The 26,133-nt window shown below is 41.4% G+C and overlaps 3 protein-coding genes across 23 annotated transcripts in view; 1 reads left to right on the forward strand and 2 right to left on the reverse strand.

Annotated features, from left to right (window-relative positions):
* Window positions 1-1,383: 1,383 nt before the first annotated feature.
* Window positions 1,384-17,105, reverse strand: trmt61a (tRNA methyltransferase 61A). Its single transcript, XM_026152328.1, has 4 exons — window positions 16,431-17,105; window positions 14,745-15,088; window positions 7,028-7,294; window positions 1,384-2,063 (listed from the first exon to the last, which is right to left on the reverse strand). The coding sequence occupies exons 2-4, from the start codon at window positions 15,070-15,072 to the stop codon at window positions 1,768-1,770; spliced, it is 891 nt and encodes a 296-aa protein (XP_026008113.1). The 5' UTR covers window positions 15,073-15,088; window positions 16,431-17,105; the 3' UTR covers window positions 1,384-1,767.
* Window positions 15,755-20,732, forward strand: ckba (creatine kinase, brain a). 2 transcript variants are annotated; one of them, XM_026152326.1, is made up of 8 exons: window positions 15,755-15,933; window positions 18,373-18,560; window positions 18,678-18,832; window positions 18,916-19,048; window positions 19,517-19,688; window positions 19,781-19,904; window positions 20,000-20,189; window positions 20,397-20,732. In XM_026152326.1, the coding sequence occupies exons 1-8, from the start codon at window positions 15,923-15,925 to the stop codon at window positions 20,573-20,575; spliced, it is 1,152 nt and encodes a 383-aa protein (XP_026008111.1). In that variant the 5' UTR covers window positions 15,755-15,922; the 3' UTR covers window positions 20,576-20,732. The 2 variants fall into 2 exon arrangements, with proteins under 2 accessions (XP_026008111.1, XP_026008112.1); XM_026152327.1 differs by lacking the exons at window positions 15,755-15,933; window positions 18,373-18,560 and adding exons at window positions 17,203-17,323; window positions 17,693-17,894.
* Window positions 20,733-21,448: 716 nt separating this feature from the next.
* The window catches only part of mark3a (MAP/microtubule affinity-regulating kinase 3a), a 45,796-nt gene continuing 41,111 nt past the window's right edge, over window positions 21,449-26,133 (reverse strand). For 8 of the 20 annotated variants that reach the window (XM_026152308.1, XM_026152309.1, XM_026152306.1 and 5 more), the window contains 2 exons: window positions 23,850-23,894; window positions 21,449-22,298 (listed from right to left, as the gene is read on the reverse strand). In XM_026152308.1, coding sequence (XP_026008093.1) covers window positions 21,953-22,298; window positions 23,850-23,894 — 391 coding nt within the window. In that variant the 3' untranslated portion in view covers window positions 21,449-21,952. Of the gene's footprint in view, window positions 22,299-23,849; window positions 23,895-23,979; window positions 25,980-26,133 lie in introns of those variants that run through there. The other 12 variants (XM_026152311.1, XM_026152310.1, XM_026152321.1 and 9 more) reach the window with 5 other exon arrangements.

The following is a 26,133-nucleotide window of genomic DNA, read 5'->3' on the forward strand; positions in this document are numbered from 1 at the left end:
GAAAGGAACCTGTATAAATGCCAATGAATTTAGAACAGGATGTCATAAAAGGACTGATAGGTGTAATGTGCAGGGGGCCACATGCTGTTGTCTATATAGTGGTACCTTAACTTATCAAACTATAACATCCAGTGCTTTTAATAAAGCACAAGTTTATAGGCCAAGTTTATACTGTTAACATTCTGTCACACCAACTTTTTGAATCACTGATTACAAAATGAAGTGGCTTTCGATTTCAAGAATGATCATCAAGATCTACACCACCAATTCTGGCACATAGAAAACATAAACGACTGAAGTTTTTACTAAACCGTTTTCAGAAAAGGATTAGGTAATTTGAATTTGATGGCAGCAATGTCCCAAAAAAGTTGGATAGGGACATGTTTACCACTGTGTAAAGTCCCCAGAAATGTTTTCCACATTTTAATGAGCTGAGTCATTTCCTGATCATCTTCACATATGGCTTATTCTTTGCATGACGAAGCTTTAACCTGCACTTGTGGATAGCACAGTGAACCGTGACAGAATCATGACTGCTTTTACTTCAGTGCCGGCGGGCCTGCAGGGCATTCACTGGTTTTTGGCCCCAAGCCTTGCACACAGAGATTTCCCCAGAGTCTCTGAATCCGTAAATATTGTGTACTGTACTGCAGATAATGACATATTGAAACTGTTTAAGATTTTATGCTGACAAACTTCATTCTGCTGTGGTTCCACAAAATGTAGATGCACTTTTTGGAATATTGGTGAACCTCTGCCTCCAAGGTGCTCTTTTCATACTAATCATATTACTGACCTGTTTCTCTAACCGTTTCCTTTTAGTATCCCTTAGTTGTCCAGGTTTTTGTTGCCCCATCCCAATTTAAAGATGAGTTGCTGTCTAATTCAAAATGAGCTAGTATTTTTCAGGAAAAGGTAAAATGTTTAGTTCACATTTTAGCATTCTAACGTTTTTGTAAGTGGGGCTGTACCTTCTGCACAGAGCATTTGTTTGGAGACACTATTCGGCTAATGCTTTGCAAAAAAAAACAAAAAGCCCTTTATGAGATGATAAATGAGAACACCCAGAGCTCAAATTAAATACAGCAGTAATGATTTCCTGCTACACCGGATCTCTCCTTTCAAACAGGGGAGGGGGAAACCTCAATGGATGCATTTGACGGAGCAATCACTCAGGGTGTTTATGACAGGTGGAGGTGTCTGTGTGGAGGAAGGACTGCAGACAGATTTTTTTCCTTGTATAGGAGACTTAACAAACAGATGGAATCTGCAGTTTAACAGGAACATACACGGTTTATGTTTGAAATGTAACAAATGTGTGGTTTCATGCTGTTAAATCAAACTTCAAAGCTTCTGTGCTTCAAAACAGAAATATGACACAAATATTGTCCCACAATCATTGTATTTATTGAAAATAATAAAGCTCCTTCTTCCCCAACAAATAAAAGCAGAGGTTATCTGTAACTCTTATGAAAGGGAGAGCCAAATAATCAGCTATAATCTCAGAGTTATAAATCTTAATCTTCTCAAATGAAATTGCTCTTCAATTCATTTTCAGTCCTGCTTGATGAAAGCATCGAACCGGTGCCAACTGACAAAGCACAAAATTATGTAACGCGCAAAACTGTAAATCCTCCCGGCGCTGCAGTACCAGGCAGGGACGGGAGGAGCCTGGTGCTCCTGCTGGATTACCCGAGCCTTAGGAATGACACCAGAGTGAGGTGGATTATAAACTCTGTTCCAGAGAAATCCCTCTCACTCCAAGCTTTAGGTTCTTGGTTTGGTAGCAAAAGTAAGGTACCCCGTGTGGCCGGGCATTTCTCTGGGCAGCGTGGTGGTCTTCAGTGAGATGGAGGCGTGGTTCGGAGGAGCAGCGGGAGTCGCCTCCTCTGTGGTTTCGGGATCAGGGCCGAAATCTGGCAGCGGTAGAGAGACAGTTCGGACATCGTACTCTCTCAGCAGCACCTCCGTGGTGCTGATGTCTTCGAAGCCCTGATCCTGCAACGCCTCGCATGTTTTCTGAACTTGCTCTATGCATGGAGAGAAGGAGCACAGCCGACCACCTGCAGGAGACGCAGAACAGAAAACAAACCACAAGTAAACACGAAGCTCCCAAAAAAGTATCAAGACCATGTGTGACCACAATCGTTTAAGCGCCCTTTGTTGTCAACTTATCCCAGTATTGGTCAGCTCATGTTATTTAGAGAGGTAATGCAACATAATCGCTGCTTTGAAAATAATCATGACATCACTTCCTGTCTAGCTTCTAAAACACTACTTTCAGTAACCAACTGCAGTCTCCTGTGCAGCTGAACAAGTGCGTCTGCTACCGTATCTTGTTTTTCCCGATATATATAAAACTCAAAGCTCTCTTCTACGGTCCTGTCAGAATTCCTGCTCTTGAAAGATATCCAGTGTTCATGACCATTAAATTGAGCCCGAAAACCTTATTTTGTCAATGTCACGGCCAAACAAGGTTTGTATTTGTCTTTAAAAAGACAAAAACCAATATTTCAAAGCAGGGTGTGAGTTCTAGTTTTTGGCACGTGTAATCAGCTGTAACGTTATCATCAGGACAGCGGAAAGCATTCTTGTTACCGTCACCAGATTCAGGTTTGCGTCTCAAAAAGTGTTGCAGTAACAGGAATGAGCTGTCGTCGCCTCGGTGTCCTGGTACAAAGTCTGTTTTTTATCCATATTTTCAATAGTCTGAAGTAAGATCTTTGACCTGTTACTGTGCAAACTGAACAATAATTACCGTCAGACTGCCAGGTTGTATTGACTCCCAACCCTTCTGTTTAATGTCAGTACGAGACATCTCTGCACATCTTAATCTGTTTAATCTGAGTTTATCTGCTAATCATTACACAGTATCATCTTTAGAGTTATTTTCATCACTCTTTCTCAAAGCATCCAAGTATAGAAAGTGTTCCACGTTTATAGTCTGAAAACAATTCTCCTCAAAAACATCCCTGAATGAAGATTCATAACATAAACCAGATTTGTAGACCTGATATGGACCGAGAAGACATTGAAGTATCACCCCTGGGATCCCTACGATACTACACCTTCTATTAATAATTTGTTTCTTTCCAAACACCCTGTAGCACTTTCCAGGCATATTTCCTTCCTAACAAAGCAGTCCTGTGACCTGCTGAGTCCAGACTGCAGCTTGCGGCTCATCAGGGGATAAGCCGGTGCTTTAATGAACACAGATCACCTACTGGCCACGGCCTTTCGTCTCCAAATGAATCCTTGCTGTGATCGCAGCGTGAGGCTGGAGCGACCAGCCAAGAAAACTCTCACTGGCTGTCCTGAAGCCCAAAGAATGTGACTCTGAGCGATGCAGCTGCATTGGTCAGGGGTTAGGGTTAACAAATTTAAACATCTTAGAGTGAAAATCTTAAGTGCCTTAATAGGGGTTTAATATGGAGAATATAAACTTTTCTAAAACCAACACCAACTAATGTTTCAAAATATGAATATGGTGACACCAAGACAAGCAAGTGAAACACACTCAGTCTAAATCTGTGGATTCTCTGTTTGGATGTCTCTGATTGAGCTGCTTATGTAATCAGAAGGCTGCCGTGTGGCTCTCTGTCATCTGTAACCTGTCGTTGTTCAGTCACATTCTACTCATAGACCTGCTCTTGCACCACATTATACAGCATTTATTGTAGCACAGAAAGAACAGGCAGGTCCACCACCACATACACTACTAGCAGAGTACCTGCTCTGGTTACAAACCTAAAGTCTGACCTGATGGTTGCACTGAATGCAGATGTCACAACAAAAAAAAGAGCAAAAGAATAAGATGTTTACATTTTCGTCTTTGATTACTGGCTTGTTGTTTCATGCTACAGATACAGGAGTGACCCTACGCTGTGTCCCTAAATATAACTTGTAGCCCAGAAGATTACAGCCGTCCTCTGCAGCTCTTACTTGCCACTGTTGCCGGTTTTTAAAAATCACTTAACACCCAGAAGTGGAAAAAATACTGCATTTTGACTCATGTGGCACGGCTGACAATAAAAGGATCACATCTGCAGTCCATTGTGTCTGTAAACACTGAAGGAGACGGCGGGATTATTGAGATACTGGTCGTTCCTTTGGCCAACAGAACCAGCGGTCTCCCTCGAGACAGCATTAAACACATTCAACACATTCAACAGCGGTCTCCTGGAAACCACGGTGAATACACAGGGAGGGGCTGGGTTGATGATTATACAAGGGTGTTTCAAATGGTTATTAGGGGCCCCGAATATCAGCCGCACAAATGGCTTTAATATATGCACGAAACTCTGATTCCTAGTTGTAAAGTTTAAGGTTCTTGAGTGTCTGAGACCATGGGACATGTTTGCTTTATACTTGCATAATACCACCCATAAGTCTGCGAGGGGGAGCTCTGATAGGATTCAGGATCCTTCTCAGGGAACAGCCGAACACAGGGCCGGGCTGCTTGCCAAAACATTAGGAGAATTACAACTTTGAGAGAGAAAGAGAAATATTTCCCTGCCCCTTGTCTCACACTCTGTTGACTAAAGAAAACGCGCTCTCAGCTATTTTATTCCTCCAGTCTCTGCAGTTCTCAGGCAGGTTCTGAAGATGGAGAATTTCTTTTCAACAGAATAAGATGTATGAGTTTTTAATCATGACAGAAGCTGTAGATGATAATCCCACCAGAACCCTGGTGTTTTAATTGATTATGATATGGCCTCAGCAGAAAGCACGTCTCTTTCACTTCATGTGGGAGCCTGAGAGTGTGTAAACCCCACTCCTGGGGACTGCATCCCTATCACCAAGCACACAACACCCCATTCTACTTCTATCTTTGTTAGTTTGTTTACTATTACATCTTTTTGTGTTTAGCTGGAACATATTGGGGCATTGATGTTCTGGGGAAAACCCAGTTTGAACAGTGGGCAGTAAAGCAAACCTTTCCTCGTGGAGCCTCATCAAGCAGCTCTCGGCCTGCAGCATAACCCTGTATGGTCATGGGACTGCTTCTGCAACAAGGCTGCACTCTATTTATCTCTATCTTTGTGTGTGTGTGTGCGCGCGCATGCACGTATATGCATGCAAGGGCCAACAGCTCATGGATGGAATATGTAGCTGTGGCACCATAAAAGGGAGTCAAAGAGGTGGTGGGAGAGTTTCAGGGCAGCATCCTCGTCCCCTCTGCATTCCTGCTCATACTCGGCTTACTTTGTAAAATCATTCATGAACTCTGGCTTTAAGATTCATAAAATACTAATCTTCTGCATATTAACTCTGACTTGGATTGAGATGTTAAATTAAATGTGACTGTGAAAGAAAACTTCAGTGCTTGTCGTGGCAGAATAAATATTGACACCAACTCCAGTTTGTGTTTTCAATGCACAGATGAAATTTAAACCCAGGATGTAGCAGCTAAGCTAAGCAAGTGTTCACCTACACAAGTGTATTCCAGTATTTTGGCCAAGGTGACTTTCTCAGGGCAACTATGTAGAGCTCAGCAGATTCTCATTACAGAGGACAGAGCCATGGTTTTTGGCTTAAAGTGTTTTACAGTAAACAAAATATGAACTCTCATGTCCACAAAAGCAGATCTTTGTTTATATAATTTCTGTGGCAGTATTTGTGCACATTAACAATAAAGCAAAGAATATACTTTCTCACTGTGTTACTCATCTAGTGTTGGGCTGTGCTAATGGATTATTTTGAGAGTGGCCGGTGACCACGATGGAAAGTTTTTCCTGTTCGGACCAGGGCCGACCCATCAGATGTAACGGATTCTGTGTTGACCTGCCGCATCCTGACGTGAACCTCTACAAATGTAACCATCAGGTCGTGATGCTGATCACAACAGCTGTGACTCTGCATGGAAGCAAAAGGCCATGCAAACCAAAATAACCACGACAGACTGAACTAAACAAGCATCTTTCTTCTTCTTCTGAAATAAAAGGTAATCTGTTGTGGGGTTTAACTGCATCTTCACCTGGAGGGCGGTAGAGTTCTACAGTAACAGTATAGCCTACTGTCATTTCCTCATTTTCAGAGCCAATTCATGCATGAACCCCACTGATTCTGAAACAGATAAATAGGACACATGGTAGGAATGTGGCCAATGTGTTCTCAGATTAATGTGAAACTTCTCAAATAACCCCCACCCCTTTAAAAATAAATAAATTAAATAGTCATTGGGCTAAAGGTGCAGATCTTGTGAGCTCTACACAGCTCATGCAGTCTGAATTTATCGCTAACCACTGGTCCCCCCAGTGAACTGCCAACATGCCCGGGCATGCTGCAGATCCTGGTTGTCAACGACGCCTACGTGCTTTGTAGCTCACTAGCAGAGTTTGGATTGTGCTCCTGTTACTATGAAATACCACAAGGGCAAGGTTAATGAGAGCCGAAGAGCAGGATCGATGGTTGTTCTGGGAGTGCAGAGTGTGGCGACACGGCCGGGGGGAGATAAACTCATGGACTGGTATTTTAAAATGTGCCCGTTCACAGTCATGTTCCTGAAACACCAGGACGAGTCACGCCAAAGTCATCATCAGGTGGTGCTGATTATTTGTCTGACAACACACACTAAGTACACGTACACACAAAGCAAAGTACTTAACTATCAGGATCCAGATTCTCTTTCCTAATTTCTGCATATAGTTAGATCGCAGTCAGACTTAGTGGAAAAATATTTCTTACACATTTATGTGAAGAACAGGTAAACATGAGCTGCAGCACAGCTCGCAGTTTGGAGGAATCTGTATCTCCAGCTGGAATTGATCCCAAAACCTTTTACTTTTCCACCTGTAATCTTTCTGTGTGCTATCTGAGAAGACCTCTGTCTCCTGCTGATGCCCGGTTACAGAAACACAACAGGTCAAAAATAGAGCATGAGCCTACAGTCAGCCATGATGCAAACCATCATTGCTCGACCTTGCAATTTGTAGACTGAGCTAGCTGAAACACCCTGACTTGATAGTCATCTTGCTACACGCTCATTAGAGCTCTCCCCCTCCCTCACATGCACACTCACTCTTACCGTGCTTCTTCATAGCAACTTTGGCGTGTCCCACTGCATCCCAGGGTCTGGGGATGTCAAGGAAGACTGCATCTGCCACCCCTGTCACTCCAAAGCCATCCTTGCACACATCCTGGTTCCTGACGGTGACCAGATGATCCACGCGATGCTCCTTAAACTCCTCGGCCACCTTCTCTGCGCGCTGCTGGTGGAACTCCACTGTGTGGAGGTGACCTGTTGGGGCAATGGTGCGCAGGATGGCGTGGGAGAGGGAACCACTACCTGTACCTAGAAAACCACAGACAACAAGGGTCACGTAGTGAAACACAGAACATCTGAGAAGAACGCTTTAGTCTACACGAAACGGCCATTTCAAAATAAAAGTCAGCAAGCACAAACTAAATAACCAAGAAAGATTCAGACTTAAGGTATTATCAAACCTCATCTCTGTGTGTGGACAAAGCACTGCTAAAGAACTGGTCTTGGACAACACTTCACATTATGTTGCATGTATAGCAATCTCACTGACTTCCCTTAAATGACCAGTCTAGATACAGATACAAATTTTCGGGTTAAGTATTCTACGGAACAACGCAATCTCACAAAACCTCAAAATGAGGTGCTGTTGTATTTTAGAATAGACAGTAAACGCTGTCCTCAGTCAGTAGAGCCAGATCACAGATCCGACTACAACACACACCCACATTTTCACACTGCTCTGCTGTCTACTCTGGACGATAAGTGGACGCTACATTTCCGAGCAGGCCTTTTTCACCCTGAAGCAGCCCCGTGCTGTGCCCTAAACAAAGCCCACCAATTTACAGCTTGTGAACAAATGACACAAGTGATTGTGATTTTACAGGGAAAGTTGGGGGGGTGGAAGGGAGGACACCACTCTTCATGTGACTTGTTCGGGCAAGGAGTGTCGGGAACACAGCCAGAGGCCAGCAGATCCCCTCCTCCTTCTTCTCTCGACATTACATCACCACGGCCTTTGTTATTGTGGTGACAAAGAAGGCAGTGTTTAATACACGGCAGCGCTTTGACTTGCTCAAAGCTCAAACTGCTGGATTGGATGGTCTGTGCCTGCAAACACAGAACATTGAAAAACTGGAATGGCTGCAGCAGGAAACACTGGACCACATTAGAAGCTGGGGATACTTTAATAACGAGCCCTGTACAGGGCTGACAGAGCACGTCGTTTAGAAATGTTTTCGACTTACATTGCCTCATTTACAGAAAATGAAAACTTAGTCATTGTTTCTGTAGAAAGACTGAACTGGAAATTCTGAGTAACTGCACTAAATTAAGGTTAGACTTTGGTCAAAGGGGGGAAAAAAAAAAAGCACACACTGATATAATGACTACAGTATCAAGAACATTACTGATGGAAACCTTGCAGATGCTAAAACAATGAGAAATCTAGGTGGTGATATGATGCACCGCACTGTAACACTGCAGAGAATTTTGGTAAGACACTTGTTTATAAACCAGAGTTTACAGTGGAGGCTCAGACAGTACCTAAATGCTACTTGCATACTCAGACCATCAGCCAATGACTAAAAGTCTCTGGACCTCAGGCGTCATGCCAGGATAGTGACATGCTCAGTTTCCATTATAGTTACCCTGATTAAAAGGGAAGAATGATAGCAAAGTCTGGCATACACACATACTAACGGGAACTTTCGAAATTTTAAATTAAACCCAGAAAATGAGTTTTTAATTACAAACTGGCATTACCGTTCATCATCAGTGCAGCGTCTGAGTGCAAAGTCTGGAAAATCTGGAAAAGGACCACAATTGATAACAAGTGTCTCTCTAAATGGAGACAAATTAAAACACTGAGAATGAGAGAGTGCTGGTACTGCAGAGATGAGGACTGCTCCACTTAACATCCGAGTGCACTTATTTCTCACTTTAGGACTTAATACGATAGTGACTATGGAATACTGGTTTCAGTATGAGCCAAAAACTGAAAAAGGGAAACTCGATTATGATGTGATACCACACTAAAACAGGACAAACATCTAAAAACAGGACATATAGAAGCAGCTGGTTTTACACAGAACAACAGAAAAAAATAGGCATCATTGAAATGATGATGATCAAATTTTAGCAACAACAAGACGAAAAAAAAGGTGTAAGCAGTGCGACGCATTTACAGGAGACATATGCTGTGAAAACTGTGAGATACCCTTCCAATGTGAGGCTTTCACGCCCATTCTGAGTAATGACGTTACAACAAAGAGTCATGTTCTGACTAAGTGTTGGGACACGAACAGTTGACCTTTACTATAAGTCGAGAAAGTGCATTTCAATGATTTTAAAAAGCCTCTATCAACATTTCTAATTTGCACACAGTGTTACACTGATTTTAGTGGTTACAATGTTTATTGTTGCATTTCAGGTTTATCATGCTAAACCTGCTCTTTAGTACTAAGGGTGTAGTGTTTGAAACTGACATTCCTCCCAAAAACCCCAAAAGGAAATTCATCAGACTTCCTTTTCTGAATGTTTTTTCAAAGTTTTAGACAAGTTGAGTTATTTCCCTGCGGTTCATGAGCAGCACTGCTAACGAGACAAAAAGGATCATGGGTATTCTATGATGTATTAAAAATAAATCAAACTAAAAACACTAGATACTTATAGCAATTAATATTAAATTAGTATTCACAACCTTTGCTCAGTGCAGCAGCAATAACAACCACAAGTCTTTTTGAGTATGACGCAAAACTTTTGGCAAACTTTCTTTTTAGGTTTCCTCCATTCTTCTTAAACATCATCAGGTTGGAAGGGGGCTGTTGGTGCACAGCCATTTTCAGAACTCCCCAGAGATGTTCAATCAGGTTCAAGCCTCGCTACCGGCAGCGTCACTCAAGGACGTTCAAAGAGTGGTCCCAAAGCCACTCCTTTCTAATCTTGGCTGATTGCTTAGGGTCATTTTCCTGTTGGAAGATAAACCTTCAGCCCAGTTCAGAGTCCAGCGCACTCTGGGGCAGCTCATCTGGAGCAAAGATGTCTCTGTACAAAACAGCATGATGGTTCCACCACCGTGCTTCACTACAGGGATGATATTGGCCAGGTGATGAGCATGACACTTTTTTTCCTTTGCATTCAGACCAAAGAGTTTTATTTTTGTTTTAGACAGACCAGAGATTTTTTTATTTTTCATGGTCTCAGAGTCCTGCAGGTGCCTTTGGCAAACTCTTTGTGGGCTGTCATGTGCCTTTTACTGAGGAGTTGCTTTCATCTAACCCTTCTACCATACAGGCCTGATTGGTTATCCTTCTGCTCTCCACAGAGTAACACTGGAGCTCTGTCAATGTAGCCATTGGGTTCTTGGTCTTCTCACTTACTAAGGCTGCTCTACCACGATTGCTCAGATTGGCCAGGTGGCCAGCTGTAGGAGGGGTCCTAATGGTTCGAAACGTCTTCCATTTACTAATGATGGAGGCCAATGTGCTGCCTTTCTTTTTCCTTAGATCTGTCCCTTGATACAATCCTGTCTCTGAGGTTTACAGAGAATTCCTTGGATTTCATGGCTTGGTTTGTGCTTAAATTTTATTTATACAATACCAACTCACAACAACAGATGCCTCAAGGCAATTTATATGGTAAGGTAAAAACCCTACAATAATACAGACAAAACAAAAAAACCCTCCAATGCAGATTTATCGATTTTTGTTTTTCATTTTTAATAAATGTCACTTTGTCAATATGGGGTATTTGTTTGAGGAGGAGTTTTGAAGGTAAAATGAAATTAATCTATTTGGATTAAGGCTGACAAATTGTGGGACAAGTAAAACGCTGTAAATACTTTCCAGATGCTCTGTACTACATCAAACATGTAGCTCTTGTCCTCGTTAGGACGTGGGAGACTGTCACATGGTGCGTGTCGCTTTTAAATTTTCGGAATCTTAAACCTTAGTGTTTTAGATTCAGACATGTTTTACAACGCAACATGTAAGAATCAACCACATCCATCTTTTCTCCACTGGGGAAAACAAACAAAAAATACCTACATGACTGTACATGCTACCAACTGAGAGCTTTGCTTCAATGCATGAGTTTAAGAAATGAATCATATCAATGTTTCTAATCTCCTCCCACAACAAGGCGTCAAGTCAGCTGGTAGCCACTGTACAAGAGGAAGTAGTGATAAAGCCAGAGTGGGGGAGGGGGCTGAGAATGGGAATACAACTGACCTGAACTGAAGGTCATTCGTGCTTACTGTTCCTCATCTTGTTCCTACATCGAGTACAACATGGTTACTGGCCAGATGAAATGCAAAACCCTGACAGAGGTCACATAATTTAACTTCCCAGCAATTTAGAAAGTGAAAGCAACAGCAAAATGTCATCTGATCATTAACTTGTGATGTGTGAATGACCCTCAATTCCAAATGTTTTAGTTAAGCTGCTTGAGAGCCAGCTGTAAGAGGATGTTGTGGCTAATGTTGAGAGTGATCATTACAAAGGAGTAAAGTTTAAAAATGGCCAGCTTCCATTGGTCCCTTTGAGTCGTCTTATACAAGATATAAGCGCACAAATGTAGCTTAAAACTGAATCAGCCTTTCAAGTAGCTAAAGAGAACCCAGTTATACAACGGAAAGGTATTTATTGTACTTTCAGATTTAATTATTGAGGTAAATGATCTGATAATACACATCTGTAACGAAGATAATATAAACATCAACGATTAGCAGTAAACTGAAAGGTAAAATCAGAGCTGGATATTTTCAGTGAAAGGGATAAGTGAATGCCCTGTTGTAAAGAAAATGTATCTTTTAAAGACTTATCCTCAAAAAATATTTTTGATGACGCATTTCTGAGGTCCTCTGGAAAAATGCTGTTTATGCAGCCTGGAAAAATCATCTAGAAATACTTTCCACTCCACAGTCAGACACACTGTTACCAACCAACAAAAGCACTGTATAAGCAAGGTGTCAGATCCACTCTGGGATTTCTTAAACGTTAACTTCTAAACAACAAATGTTGTTCTGCTAAAGAATGGGCAAAGATGAATAAATATTGTGCTTTGCAAAGGCCAAGTTGAGTCTTGGGATTAATCCAACAGAAATGGTTTGGAAGGACATGAAGGGAGCAACCACCAGCATCCCAGTTTAGTGTATTCTGGGCGCTACAACTGAGCATCAGGCTAAAATTTCAGGCTAACGTCAAGGTGCAGAGCTAACTGGCACTTATTGCTAACATTTAGGGCCAGAAAGTGGCATGTAAGTGCAATCCCCAAACAGCCCTCATAGGTGTGGTTAGATTTATGGGTGATTTGCAGAGGTTTTGCGGTTTTCTAAAGACATGGGCAGTCGATTAATTTCAATATCAAGAGCAAAAAATAAGACATGCTTTTTTTGGCGTCACTGCAATTAACTGAAAATAAATTGCATGTTGCAAACATTTATTTGAAGCGCTTGACTTAAATATTCTGAAACCTATATTTAGGAAATTTAACAAAAAGAATGCATATGCAACAGGGTTTCCACGTCTTACACACGATCATGTCACTGTGCTCTCTTTATAAATACTAAAAAAAGGAGTAAAGGCTTCGGCTCATACTTGCCCAAGCACTAAATGTTATCCTGACTTGATGTTCCACCTTCTGACATGTACGGTGTTACCCTCAGCAAATATTTGACAACTTCATTTGCTCTGGACCTGATTGATGACGCCTGATAAAGCTGTGAAGAAAATGAAGCCAGCAGGAAATCATTACCTACAAACCTTGGAGACCAACTTGCCTTCAAGGTGACTCCTCTACAGGAATAAATGCTCCTTCAGCAGGTTTAGCATGTCAGCACAAGAACAGCAAAATTATCACATCCAATCTCTGCTTGTTTACACAGCTCACTGGCAAAAAGTCTCCACAGCACATACTCGCTGTTGTTGTTGACTGTAAGGCTGAAATTTGTGAGTCACCACTGAAATGCTGATTTGTACCTCATTGACAAAAATGATGCTCAAGCGCCCCAAATAAAAAACTATAATCATTCAGGAGTTTACTTAACCATGTGTTTTATCTGCTATTCTAACTTTATTTGTTTAATAATTAAAGGGAAGACTTTTGTTGTATTCTATCTTGGCATGATGAAGCACTGCACCACACGCACACATCTTCTCCTACCCTCCTTTCTGCTTTCAGACTAAGATAAAGTGCAATCCATAGCCAAACACAATAACACACTCTGGGTGATTGCAATTAGACAAATGGAAATGATGGCCAAGCAGTGATTGGAGGAATCCCCGAGGACAAAAAAAATGGGAATGACACTAAAACTGCAGGTTACATAATGTCTGAATGTTCAGAGACACATCTGTAACAATCCCATAATGTTCAATACGAACAGCTGAGTTTCATTACGTGACAACATCTGGCTAGAACTCCAAGGTGTAAACAGGGTGATTCAAATGAGGCGATACTTAAAAGCTGCAACAGAAAAGATTTGAGGGCAAACTAAATTAAAAAATGCAGGACGTAACAAATCAAACTTTGCCACTTTAAGAGTAAAAAAACATTTGTTATAAATCCTCAGGTGAGACATTCTAAAAAGAGGATTTACAGCTTACCTGAACAATGTAACATTTTAATATTTAAGAGTTTCTTGGAGCTTAATTTAACATTTTCTAATGACTTCCACAACAAGCAAAGCTGCACAGGTCACTTACTTTAAAAAAATAAAAATTCAGCTGATGAATGTTGGATCTTACTAATGGATGACATCTCTACATCCATTTCATGAATGTCTGACAGAAGACACATGCGTTACCCCACTCCAGCTACAGGTTGGATAATAAGCATGTGCTTGACAAGTCAACCTTGTAAACATGTAAAACCTGTCTGTACAGCAAATTACTGCGAGGATTCAGTCGTCTGTTTGCTAAATACTAGGAAGAAAATATTAGTACCCAAGTCATCTGATTGCCTAACATGAGGTGTGGTAAGATTAGATGCTACTACACTAACAGGAGAGACATGCAGAGCTCAAAGAGGGACTACTAAAGTTCTCAATAAATCTGTTTACAAATAAACAAAACAAACAAACAAAAAAAAGAATCAATGCTAAATCTGTCAGCAAAACTAGGGAATCATGTTACTAAAAAACCCACACAGAACAAGTGGAGCTTCAAAGAACAGCTGATTAGTCCCTTGTGAATGCAGAATAATATTTTGGAGTGACATGCACATCCCAAATCATAGGTTAAGGGTTGAACATAGGTTGACTTGCTAACAAAATCATGACAGAAAACAGCTGAATATTTGATGACAGAGACTGGTGCAGCATCAGCAGCATCCACCTTTAAGACTTGACTTTATGCTCAAGCAGGAGCACTGATACCTTTTTAGTCAGCAGTGACCCTATAAAAAGCCACACAGACCCTAAAGAGGGATGATGGTCATAATCTACCCAATATAACTGAGCTGACAGCTGCAGTGAACAGACCTGTGAGTGAGCTTCAGCTTGATAATCGCTTGCTAATTCAAATAGACCAGTTTGTCCCAGCATCAATAAAACACCCAGTATACATAAAGTTTGTTTTAAAACAGATTAAAATAGCAATCCAATAACATAGTGCACTGAAACCTTTCACATCAATTGAGATCACATTTCTTTATGATTTTCTATGTATTTGGAATATATTGTTAAAGCAAACACACACACTGATAACCCTTCCTTTCTAGAACGGTTTCCATCCACGAGACATCACCATGATGCCACCCTCACCTGACTCGCACACGATGGAGCCTGGCTTCAGCTCCAGCATCATGGTAATGAAGGCGATGTCTGTGGTGTAGAGGATTTGTGTGCGGTGCGGCAGGGCAACTGTCCACAGCTCCGGCGTTGGGTGGAGCACATGGAACCATCCTTTGCTGCAGGTCACCTTTGACCCGTAACGCTGACCAATCAGGTCTGTGGAGTGGCGAATGACTCCATAGCGTGTCTGCGTTTGGGCACCCTGCTGCACCTTGACAGGCATCACATTGTTGTGGCTCAGGTAAATGATGGCAACATCCCCATCTTGAATGAAGTCCGAGTACTCCACAAAACTCATCGTGAGCACGGCCACTCTGGAAAAAGAAGACGGGCCTACTTAAAGGGCATTTTTTCTTTTTACTATTTTAATTACACTGATGTAGTTGGTTGATCACTAATTTGACATATTTCACTCAACTTACAACTTTAAAATCAGGATAAGCCAGGGGTGGGCAATTCCAGGCCACGAGGGCCGGTGTTCTGCAGGTTTTAGATCTCACCTTGGGTCAACACACCTGAATCACATGATTAGTTTGTTACTGGGCCTCTGGAGAACTTCAGGACATGTTAGGGAGCTAATTTAGCCATTTAAATCTGCTGTGTTGGTTCAAGGAAACATCTAAAACCTGCAGGGACACCGGCCCTCGAGGCCTGGAGTTGCCCACCACTGGGACAAGCCATCACTGTGAAGGGATTTTTTTTTTATAACAATTTCTTTTTACCTACAATCTACAGTTCAATTTAGTTTGCAAGCATCTCATGAGGGGAAAGGATGTATAAACTAATATGTTTTACCAAATCTTAATATCTTCCCATTTTGACATTGTAGATTCTGGTTGATCGTTTTGCAAACAATATCTTTTTAACTTTGTTTTCAATTGTATTTTCATTTTTGCACATTACAAACAAGCGGAAAAGGTAGTCTGCTGCTGATGCAGGCTCCTTGTTGCTTTGGTAACAACTGTGCCACTGTCACACGTTAATTGACGGAGCTGCTCGTGAATTGTCACGCGCACTGAACGTTGCTTATTAAATCCAGTATCGTTCAACCTCAGGACCAACGACTGTTTTAGTTCATCTGAACGGCGGATCTACTTTAACCAGCTTCTCCTTCAAGTGAAAAAAGGACAAATTTATATCGGAGAAACATGGAGAAGATGTCAGTGAGATGACTTTACAGTTATATTTCTATTTGTTTGTTAGTTTTAAAGACAACTTTTTTTTCTCTGGTATTGAAGTCAAGCAAACTGTGATGGCTTTGCCTATTAGGGGCAGTAGATCGTGTTATATTACCTCTTCGCTTAAATTTAATTTCTGTTTATAGTAAAATAAAGAAAAACAAGTCAATAGAGAATACGTTTTGTGTAAATGATGCTAACGTTAGTTACCTGAGCAAACTAACGTTCATGTTTGGGTCGCATTTACTGTAAATGTTTTTGCGTGTTTGACTGGTTTTGTGTTTAAAGTGGCAAAAATTGTAACTCCACAAAACCGGCAAAAGGCCACAGTGCAAAACGTCTGAAAACATAAGTCAACTTACGAAGTTTTCGTTTCAACGTTTACATGCTAACGTTAGCGATGCTAGCACCTGTTAGAACACCGGCTAACGGCTATTAGCGGGGGAAAAAAAGCAGCCGTTGGAAGCTCTCCACCTACCTCCTTCAGAAGTAGTGTTCTTTGACTGCTGGACAAAACAAGCAAAAAATAGACTTAAGAGGACCAATTCTGTTCTTAATGCGGCTCTATGTTCAGCAGTGACATCCATTCATTCCTCACTCACACATGTGGCGTTGTTTTCAGAGGAAGTTGAATCGATGAAACCGGAAGATAACCCGGTGTACAAAGCAGCAACAATCAGTAAAAACCTCTTTTGCCGAAAACCTGCAGATTCATATGTTTATTTTGTGCAGTTGGTTTGCGAATTTGCAAATTTCGCCTTTGGCAAATATTTTTTTTTACCATCTGTACGATTATTTCCTGAACATTAAATAGGATAATTGTAAAAAAATAATAATACAACAACAACAACAACAACAACAACAACAACAACAACAACAACAACAACAAAAACAGTTATCACCAGTAAGTTAAACTAGTGGATGTAAGATTGTAGTTTTACCGTAGTAGGAGAAAAAAGAAATATATGCTACTATGTATTCGTTTGCACTTTAAGTTGCATTCTGTTTTTTAAAGGTGCTGATAATTTGTCTAAAACTAGAAACCAGAAAGCTGAACGTGTAATAAGTAATTTAATGCACTGCTGCAAAAATGCAATAAAGACCACAAAAAACAGAAATGGGAGTGAAATACCAGCGAACAAAAGGAATCCTCGCTGGAGCGCGTCCAATTGAATGAATGGACTACAAATACTGACCAATGGGAGCGGAGGATCGTCTGCTATAAATCACCATCTCAAGTCTTTAGTCCGGTTGGAGAGCTGCTGGGACGCTGCTGGTGGCTTGTGAGCTTCTCGGTCAGGAAAAATAGGGATCTTTGTATCAAGCCCTGGTGGCAGTAGTAATAGTAATAATCCGCAAATTCTACAACAGGTAAGATTTTCGCTCAGTTTAATTTAGAATTAGGTCGCACCGGCAAAATCTCTTTAGCTTTTACGATGAAATTAAAGGCGCTTTTTACTACAGGAACTAATGTTAACATTTGAGTAGTTTTTTAAGGTGATTTAAAAAAAAAGAAAAAAGAAATACGATCAATTATGCTTAACAAAACTGATGTGGTGCATGTGTTGTCACCTGCTAAACGCGCTGCACAGCGGGATGAATCGTTTATCTGCTAACCCCCCCGAAACTAACACCCATTTGTATGTGCATGTCAGCTGTAGACTCAGTCCTGACTCTATCGGTATTTTGCGGTTTGTTTGGGTTTTTTTTCACCGTCTCTCCCTTCCGTCCTCCGACCAGGGATCAGCCATGCCTTTCGGTAACACGCACAACCAGACGAAGATGAAATACTCCTCCGAGCAGGAGTACCCGGACCTCAGCAAACACAACAATCATATGGCCAAGGTTCTGACTCCTGCTATGTATGAGCGTCTGAGGAGCAAACAAACACCCAGTGGATTTACTCTGGATGATGTCATTCAGACTGGGGTTGATAACCCAGGTATTTATTAAAAAAAAAAAAAAAAAAAAAAAAATCCCAAGCAGCTTTTCAGCCAAACTACCATCTGTTCGGTCTGATCCACTGCCTGTAATGGTCTCAGCGGTGCTTTGTGTCCCTGTTTGTGTGAGGGGGAGGCTTTTTGCACTGTGACCTTGTTAAGGGGATAAAGTCAACCAATTTTTACAAACATATGGAGTACTGATTCTATTCGAACCTGCCACTCTCCTCTAAATGGGTTTCCATTTTCAGGCCAGTATTGCACAACTTAAAAGCAAAGTGTAAAGATTACCAGAGTTACATAATGTATGCAGCTGATAGTCCCTGCTGCTTTCAGTTTATTATGTGCGATATTCTCTACTGTATTGAAGACTACAACACAAATGAAGTTGATGTTATAACCCTTCAGGTTGGGATGACCTGGTAGCTGTAAACTGTATGGCAGGTAACTCTCCTCACCCTGTAGACTGTTTCTGTTTAGCTCTGACAAAATGGTCAAGCTGACCCTGAAGAGGCTGTCAGCTGAGGATGAGTACCCAGATCTCAGTCAGCACAACAACTACATGGCCAAGGTTTTAACCCAGGACATGTACAAGAAACTGAGAGAGAGGGCTACACCCAGCGGCTTCACCATAGATGGTGTCATTCAGACAGGGGTTGACAATCCTGGTACAGTAACAGTCCCAGTCTGAGCCCTGACGACACAGAGCACATTTAATTTGTGAGGATGTTTGTTTGTATATTGCTGTCCGCGGTCTCTTGTGACCCTGTTGGCTTCACGTGCAGGCCACCCCTTCATTATGACTGTGGGCTGTGTTGCTGGGGATGAGGAGACATACGAAGTCTTCAAAGACCTGTTGGACCCTGTGATCGAGGACCGACATGGAGGATACAAACCCACAGACAAGCACAAGACTGACCTCAACTCAGGCAACCTGAAGGTACCGCAGCTCTGCCATCGCTTAACAAAGCCGAATTTAACTCTGGAATCTCAGCCAAGCCTAATGTGACTCTGCTCTCTAAGGGTGGTGATGATCTCGATCCCAACTACGTGCTCAGCTCCAGGGTCCGAACAGGCCGCAGCATCCGCGGCTTCAGTCTGCCACCACACTGCAGCAGAGGAGAGAGACGCGCTGTGGAAAAGCTTTCCATTGAAGGTAAGGAGGCCTCTGTACTGAAAGAAGATGGTTAGTGACAGTGATTGTACTCTGCTGCAAATCACTAAGCTGATCTACACAGATGGAGACGGCCTGCCGCCAGATGATTGTTATATAAAAGCAACACAACTCTATGCCCTGAAACCAGTGATTCACGTTGCTCATGCTTGTGGACTCGTTTGTGAGGCAGTAGATGCCCCCTAGTGTTTGTTAAAATGCAGCACAGAAACAAAGGTGGATTAGACTCTTATGACCAATTTATTCTGATGCTAAAAACACTAGTAAATCTTTTTATCTTAATTTGATTTTCCAAAGCTCAGTGTGGAATTGGATCAGTTCAGCATTTTTTTTCCCCCAAACTGTTCATCACAGACTGGAACTGCAGCCTAAGAGTAATTTGTCCACAAATGTCATAGTGGATTTTTCATGTCTCAGATCTGTCATAAATCACGGCTCTTGTCCCTGCAGCTCTGGCCTCTCTGTCTGGAGATCTGAAGGGGAAATATTATGCCCTGAAGAACATGACTGACGCAGAGCAGCAGCAGCTCATTGATGACCACTTCCTGTTTGACAAGCCAGTGTCTCCTCTGCTGCTGGCCTCAGGGATGGCCCGCGACTGGCCCGATGCCAGAGGCATCTGGTAATGTCTCGTCTTTAATGCAGTTTGTCTGCCAGGAATATGTAAATCTCTCCACTGGTATTTTGACTTAAAATTGTATTTCCTGTCTACAGGCACAATGATAACAAGACCTTCCTGGTGTGGGTGAATGAAGAGGACCACTTGCGTGTGATCTCGATGCAGAAAGGAGGCAACATGAAGGAAGTGTTTACCCGCTTCTGTACCGGGCTCACAAAGGTTGCTAGAAAAGCCTTAAGTTTCTAATCACTGATCTTTAGCAGAGTTTCTGTTCACATTAGCAAGACTCTAAGAGCATATTCTTATCTGTGCAGATTGAGAGCCTGTTCAAGGAGAGGAGCCATGAATTCATGTGGAATGAGCACCTGGGTTACGTCCTCACCTGCCCGTCTAACCTGGGCACTGGCCTGCGTGCAGGTGTACATGTGAAGCTGCCAAACTTGAGCAAAAATACCAAGTTTGAGGAAGTTCTCAAGAAGCTGAGGCTCCAGAAACGTGGAACTGGTGAGCTTTATTATTTTAGTTCCTACTGCTGGAACTGGTTTGAGTGTTCTCCAAATTTAAAACTACATTGAGCACATTTTCATATTTCACGACTAGTTGCATTTTCCTGAGCAGTACATGACAAAGCCTTGTTTAGAAATGCTCCAAATGTCAGTTTCTGTGAGGTGTGTTGAGTTGCATTTAAAAACCCTTTTGCTTTACCATCAGGTGGAGTGGACACTGCTGCTGTGGGTGGTGTCTTTGACATTTCCAATGCGGACAGGCTGGGCTTCTCTGAGGTGGAGCTGGTGCAGATGGTGGTTGACGGAGTCAAACTGCTGGTGGACATGGAAAAGAGGCTAGAGAAAGGACAGTCCATCGATGACCTGATGCCCGCCCAGAAGTAAATCCCTCCCAAACTCCCATTCTCCTCCATTCCTCACCCACAGTCTACTCTGGTTGACTCCATCCTTGAATGCACTCTATTACAGCTGGGATTTGTATTTAAGTTGAAACTGTTCCTGTAAGTTCTGACATCAAATAAACTGTTCTGTTCAAAGCAAAGCCTGCTTGTAATTCATTGCAGTGAAACTGATGAAATATTTGGAATATTTAATACTAGTCCTGGTAGCTGTGGAAAGGCCTGTAGCTAATTTAAGGCAAATGCAGATAAATGCCACATTTTAAGGGGAGCTGCTGATCTCTTTACATCAGTCTGAACTACGACGAGAGCCACCACCACATTCATTTTAAATGCTGCACAAGATGAGGGGAAAAAAAAAAATAAAAATCAATGCAGTGGAAGATTAGGTGCCTGAAGCTTCCAAGTGACTCTGGTTGCACTTTTACTCCCTACAAAATGAACTTAAGACATTAAACAAGCTGCAAATTTCCTTAAATGCATTTCCTAATAACTCCAGCACCCATTATGCATCAGCCAGTGTCCTTAAATACAGCTAAGTTTCCACTGACTCTCCTCAGCTAGTATTAGACTGGAATCATGAGACTTTGCTCTTTGTTTTGGGAAACACTGATGCAAATGTCTCAGACATGTAATTTAACCCTATCTTGGTGCAGATAGCACCGTTGAATTCAGTGAAGTTGGTGATAGAAGCAACTTGCAGGTAATTTTTTTTTTTTTTCCCCTCAAACCTTTGAGGCAAAGTTGGGAAACTTTGTTTAAGAGACCTGAATGAATAAACAAGCAGATGTCCCAACATGCACTGACATCAAATGTAATTTAGATGAAGCTGGAAACAAAAGCCCAACACTGATCAGACTCGAGGTTTAGGTTGACAGACACTTTAATTGAGACATGAGTGACCCTTAACCATGTGGGCATTTACATGGACTCCCCATCTCTACTTTTTAACAAAATACAAAAGGAGAAGAAAAAACAAAATGAGTATTGCAGAGAAGCCATCTTCAAAGTAAGATACATTATTTACACTGAAAACAGAACGCTACGTCATTTTCCTTTTTCCAGGAGAGAGAAAAATAAAGGTGAAATAAATAAGACCAGAAATGCTTTTTTGTCCACATTCACAGCATGACAAATCATATTCAACTCATTAATGTCGACCCTGTGCGGTCAGAACAGACTGAGATATTAGTAGGTAATTCGGTGATTATTGCCAAAAGCCTTAATCTATACATTATAATATTCAATACATACTCTGTGTTTTGTTTAGAAAAAGGAGACATTTGGAAACTGCTACTTGGATGATTGTACAGCTTAAATACTTCTAGATATATATATATATGTATACTTTAAACCCTTTTGTTCATAGCTTTAACTCATTGGCAACTTTGGAAGCAATGTTTTTGAAAGCGATGGATGAGCCGGATATCCTTTTGAACCTGACGCCATTGAGGGAGAGACGGGGAAGCTTGCAAACCTCCATCTCCCACTGCACCAGGTTTTCAGCTCGCCCGTCTCCATGGACGCAAAGAAGCAGGAAACTCTCTTGCTGTTCGTAGTCGCAGTTGTTGGCGTCAAGCACCTTGCGAATCTCCCGCATGATATCACAGGGCTCCATGGAGCTGGTGGTCCTCATACTCCAAGTGAATCTGAGGGAGCGGGGTTTACTGTCTTTATTTTCCCCTTTTTGATCCCCAGGTACATGGCGACTGTTGGGAGAAAGAGACACGGAGGAGAGGTTTTAGCCTCACACAGTATTCCTCCTGCATTTTACAAAGCAGGATCTGTGAATATATTTGAAAGAAAAACATTTTATTTTGAAAAAAAATATGTTTTAAACAGGCAGAAGCAGCAGGAATTAGTTTGAATTAAATCATGTTTTACACAGCTCTGATGCATTTCCACATGAGATTTTCTAGCCCCAGTTTGTTTATTTTCATATGAGGGGAAACAAGCAACATGAAAAAAAAAAAAATCATTTAAGTCTCAGCATGAAGCTGAAAAGCAGTGAAACTGACAAAATGCAGTAAAAACTTAAGATTGAGGTTTGCTTATTTAAAGAAGCAAACCTCAAAGGTTTAGATTTCTTTCTACACAACTTTTATCATCATTCTTTACTCACCATTTGTTTGCATTTTGAACTCAAATATTTCACGTTTACTACATTTTGTCAGTTGTTTGATAGTGAGCAGCAAGTCTGAAAAACCCAGAAGACCGCTGCACTTTCTGCAAGCAACTTAAATCTGAGCCCACGTTTGACTCATTTCTTCAGGACCTACATCTCGTTGTTTTTATTATATTAGACACTTAGATTAGTCACACTTTTGTCCGCTTTACATTACTTCTAAATCTGGGATCCCATCTTTTTGCAGTTTTATATCCAGTGTGTTGACTTAATATTGAGTCAAGATGAGGCGCGCAAACTGTGACTGAATGTCATTTATTTAGTTTTATAATCATATAAAAGATAACCAGTCTGGCATATTGGACAAATTAAGCCCCTACGATATTTATACACTACAGCAGTCAAATATTTTTGAGAGTATTAATTAAAAGACTCTAGTGGAACAGATTAAGCAATAAAGGACAGTAATCACTGGATGAAGCTGTGATTAAAAGACCATCACCATCATCCACCATAGTCTTGTAAATTATCTGTAATTCAAAGATATTAGGGTTAGTAATGTAAGTACTGGGTAACAATGAAAAGCAAAATTATCCTGTACGCATTAGAAATGGTTCTGTTCTAGTCCTCGTCTATATTTTGACCTGTTTTTGCTCCTCCCATCACTTCATTTTGAATTTAATTTTCATTTCTTATGTTCATTAGTTTCAAATTCCTTTACATTGTAACCAATATGATCATTCAGAGGATTAAAACGTTTCTGGGTTTTTCCACATATAAATTTTTATTCTCTGGAAATTAACTTGTATGTAAACTGGAGCTAGACACATGGCGGCAGTCTTTGAGCTTCAGGAGTGACAAAATAAACAAGCATGCCATGCTAACAAAAGTAGCTCACAAATACAGTGCCATGCAAAAAAAAACAAACAAAAAAAACATTATGTCAAAAAACACTCAAAGACGAGGCTTTAAAGATGCAACAGTACATTCAAACGTCCCTGAAGGGAGTAAGCACAAAGTGGTTCCTATGCAGGGGGAAGGGGATTGAGCAAATTGGATGATGGTGCAGACGGAGACAAACTGAAGCCTACGTTCGGAAGGGAAGACACACTGAACGTGGGGGAGGTAACCTCACCTTGAGCCCTCAAGTCTCCCGTTTCTCTCAAACTCGGTGGAGACTCTGGGGCGTACAAGAAGATCAGACGGGGAGGAGGAGTCAGGGCGGGGGGGAAAAAAGAAGAAACAAAAAAAAGATGTGGGTCTTGCATGACAATCATTTTTTTTATCATTTCCAGTGAAAAATCATATTTAAAAATGAGAGAACGTGACGAATACTTGAACGACGACGAGAGCCACCACCAAAAAACAGAAAAAGAAATGGAAGCTTTGACTTCCATTGAAATCAACAAAGAGTCGTGAGAGAGAGAGAGGAGAATAAATAAAGAAATCAAACAAAGAAGTGATGACTGTTCATGTCCCAGACTGAAGCCAACAGGAGCACACACAAAGAAAAGCTTGACAGCGGTGTGTCGACGCAAAACAGCAGCAAAATAAGAGGAGATGCAGCCTGCAGGCCACATTCAGGTGAGGTAGGAAGTGAAGGCAGTGATGCAGCGCTACTTGACTGGACTTTATCGCCTCTCAAAAAGAAAAAAAAAAAAGATTTTAATCTACATCTGAACAGCACACAGCTAAAATAATAAAAAAGCAGATCCTTCCACTGGCCTATAGGATGACAGGAGATAATAGGGGGGTAAAAAAAAAAAATAAAAAAGTAAAAAATTACAAGAAAGCTGATTATTGCTCTGCAAACACGTCCTTTGACGATGTATCGTACAGTAAATGTATATAAAATCCCAGTTTAAGCCTTTTAAATACACTGTTAGTGAACACGTGACCCATCTATTCTTTCTATTTAACAATTCGACACGTGACATTTTAAAGACGTCTACTTGCATTTGGACTAATTATCAGAATTATTTGATCACTTTAAATATTACATTTAAAACAGCTTCTGAAATGCTTACCTTTCCTAATATTAACAGTAATTATTATTATTTTTTTAAAAGGCAACTGATGATTAAATCCTGATTTGAGCCGTGTGTGTGACGCACATGAAAACAGACACCGTTTAGAGAAAAGCTCCCTCCAACATGAAGCTCAGGCTCTAAAAACCAAACCAAATGTTCACAGTTTGTCCCTGTGACCGAAGCTGCAGCACGTTCAGCCGCGCTGCAGAAGCGCGCTCGCTCTGATCGACAGAACAAAAAGCTCACCAACTATTTTTAAGTCACAAACGTGAGCCGTAGACAGGACTTTGTGTATATGTGCGGTTCTGTAATGGCTCTCCTACCAGCTAGAAGACAAGCTGACAAACTGGGCAGTGAGACGACATGCGGGACATTTTAAGGAAAGCACGATGAAATCTTCTGCATTAGTCAGAAGTAATTTGCCTTCCTTGTTTGTCCTCATACAAGTATTTCTATGGCAGGCATAATGAAGAAAATTCTTTACATAATGTGTTTCATGTGCAGTTTTTCCCCTCCATAAAGCAAAAATGACCTCTTTGGCTTACCGCTGGATTCATTCTGAATCCTTTACTGTTCCTGTGCATCTTATACACAGGAAAAATTAATTTCCTAGCCTCACTAGACTCAAGACAAAGACTCAAACAAAGACTCGAGATAAAGCAGGGGATTCCTTCCTACTAACCAGGTTGATTTCACAGGAAAATTTACTGGATTGCAATAAAAATTTAGACCTCCTGCAAGATCTTTCGCTCAAAGTCTTGACTGCCAGAAAAGACTTTTTGGGAGGATGCTGAACGACTACAAACAAGAAAAAAAAAAAAAAGTCTGTACTGTAAGACAAGATTAGATTAAAAGCGAATAGTCAGTAATCTCCCCGTTTCTCGGACAGGATGGGTGTACTGTGTCAGGCTCCCAGCATGCATTGCAGCCTGCAGAACAGAAAACAGGACGGGGTTGTGGAGGAGGGACAGAGTCCAAACTCCTGACAGCTTGAGGGACTCGACAACAAGAAGACGAGCGAACAGACAGGACTGACAGCAGGTCCTGGGTCGGCCAGAGAGGCTGTGAAAAATCACAAGACCGAGGGGGGAGGGTGAGGCAAGGCGGGGTGAGGCAATGTAGGAAGGGAAGTCTGAAACTCAGACTTTAATCTCAGGAGAAATTGAGGGATGGAAACAGCCCCTTACTCTAGATCTTCATCTTCCTACAACTCTCTATATCTTCCGCTCCTGAATCTGAAAGAAAAAACGTGAATCTGAGGATGTGCCGGAAATCTCAGTGGACTCATGACAAGAAAAGAAAGAGAAGGAAAGAATATTTAAATGAATGGCATGAGGACAGGCTGAAAAGAAAAAAAAGAAAAGAAAGAAAAACATGGAAGATAATGAG

The sequence above is a fragment of the Astatotilapia calliptera genome, chromosome 19, assembly GCF_900246225.1.
Source record: "Astatotilapia calliptera chromosome 19, fAstCal1.2, whole genome shotgun sequence".
NCBI lineage: Eukaryota > Metazoa > Chordata > Actinopteri > Cichliformes > Cichlidae > Astatotilapia > Astatotilapia calliptera.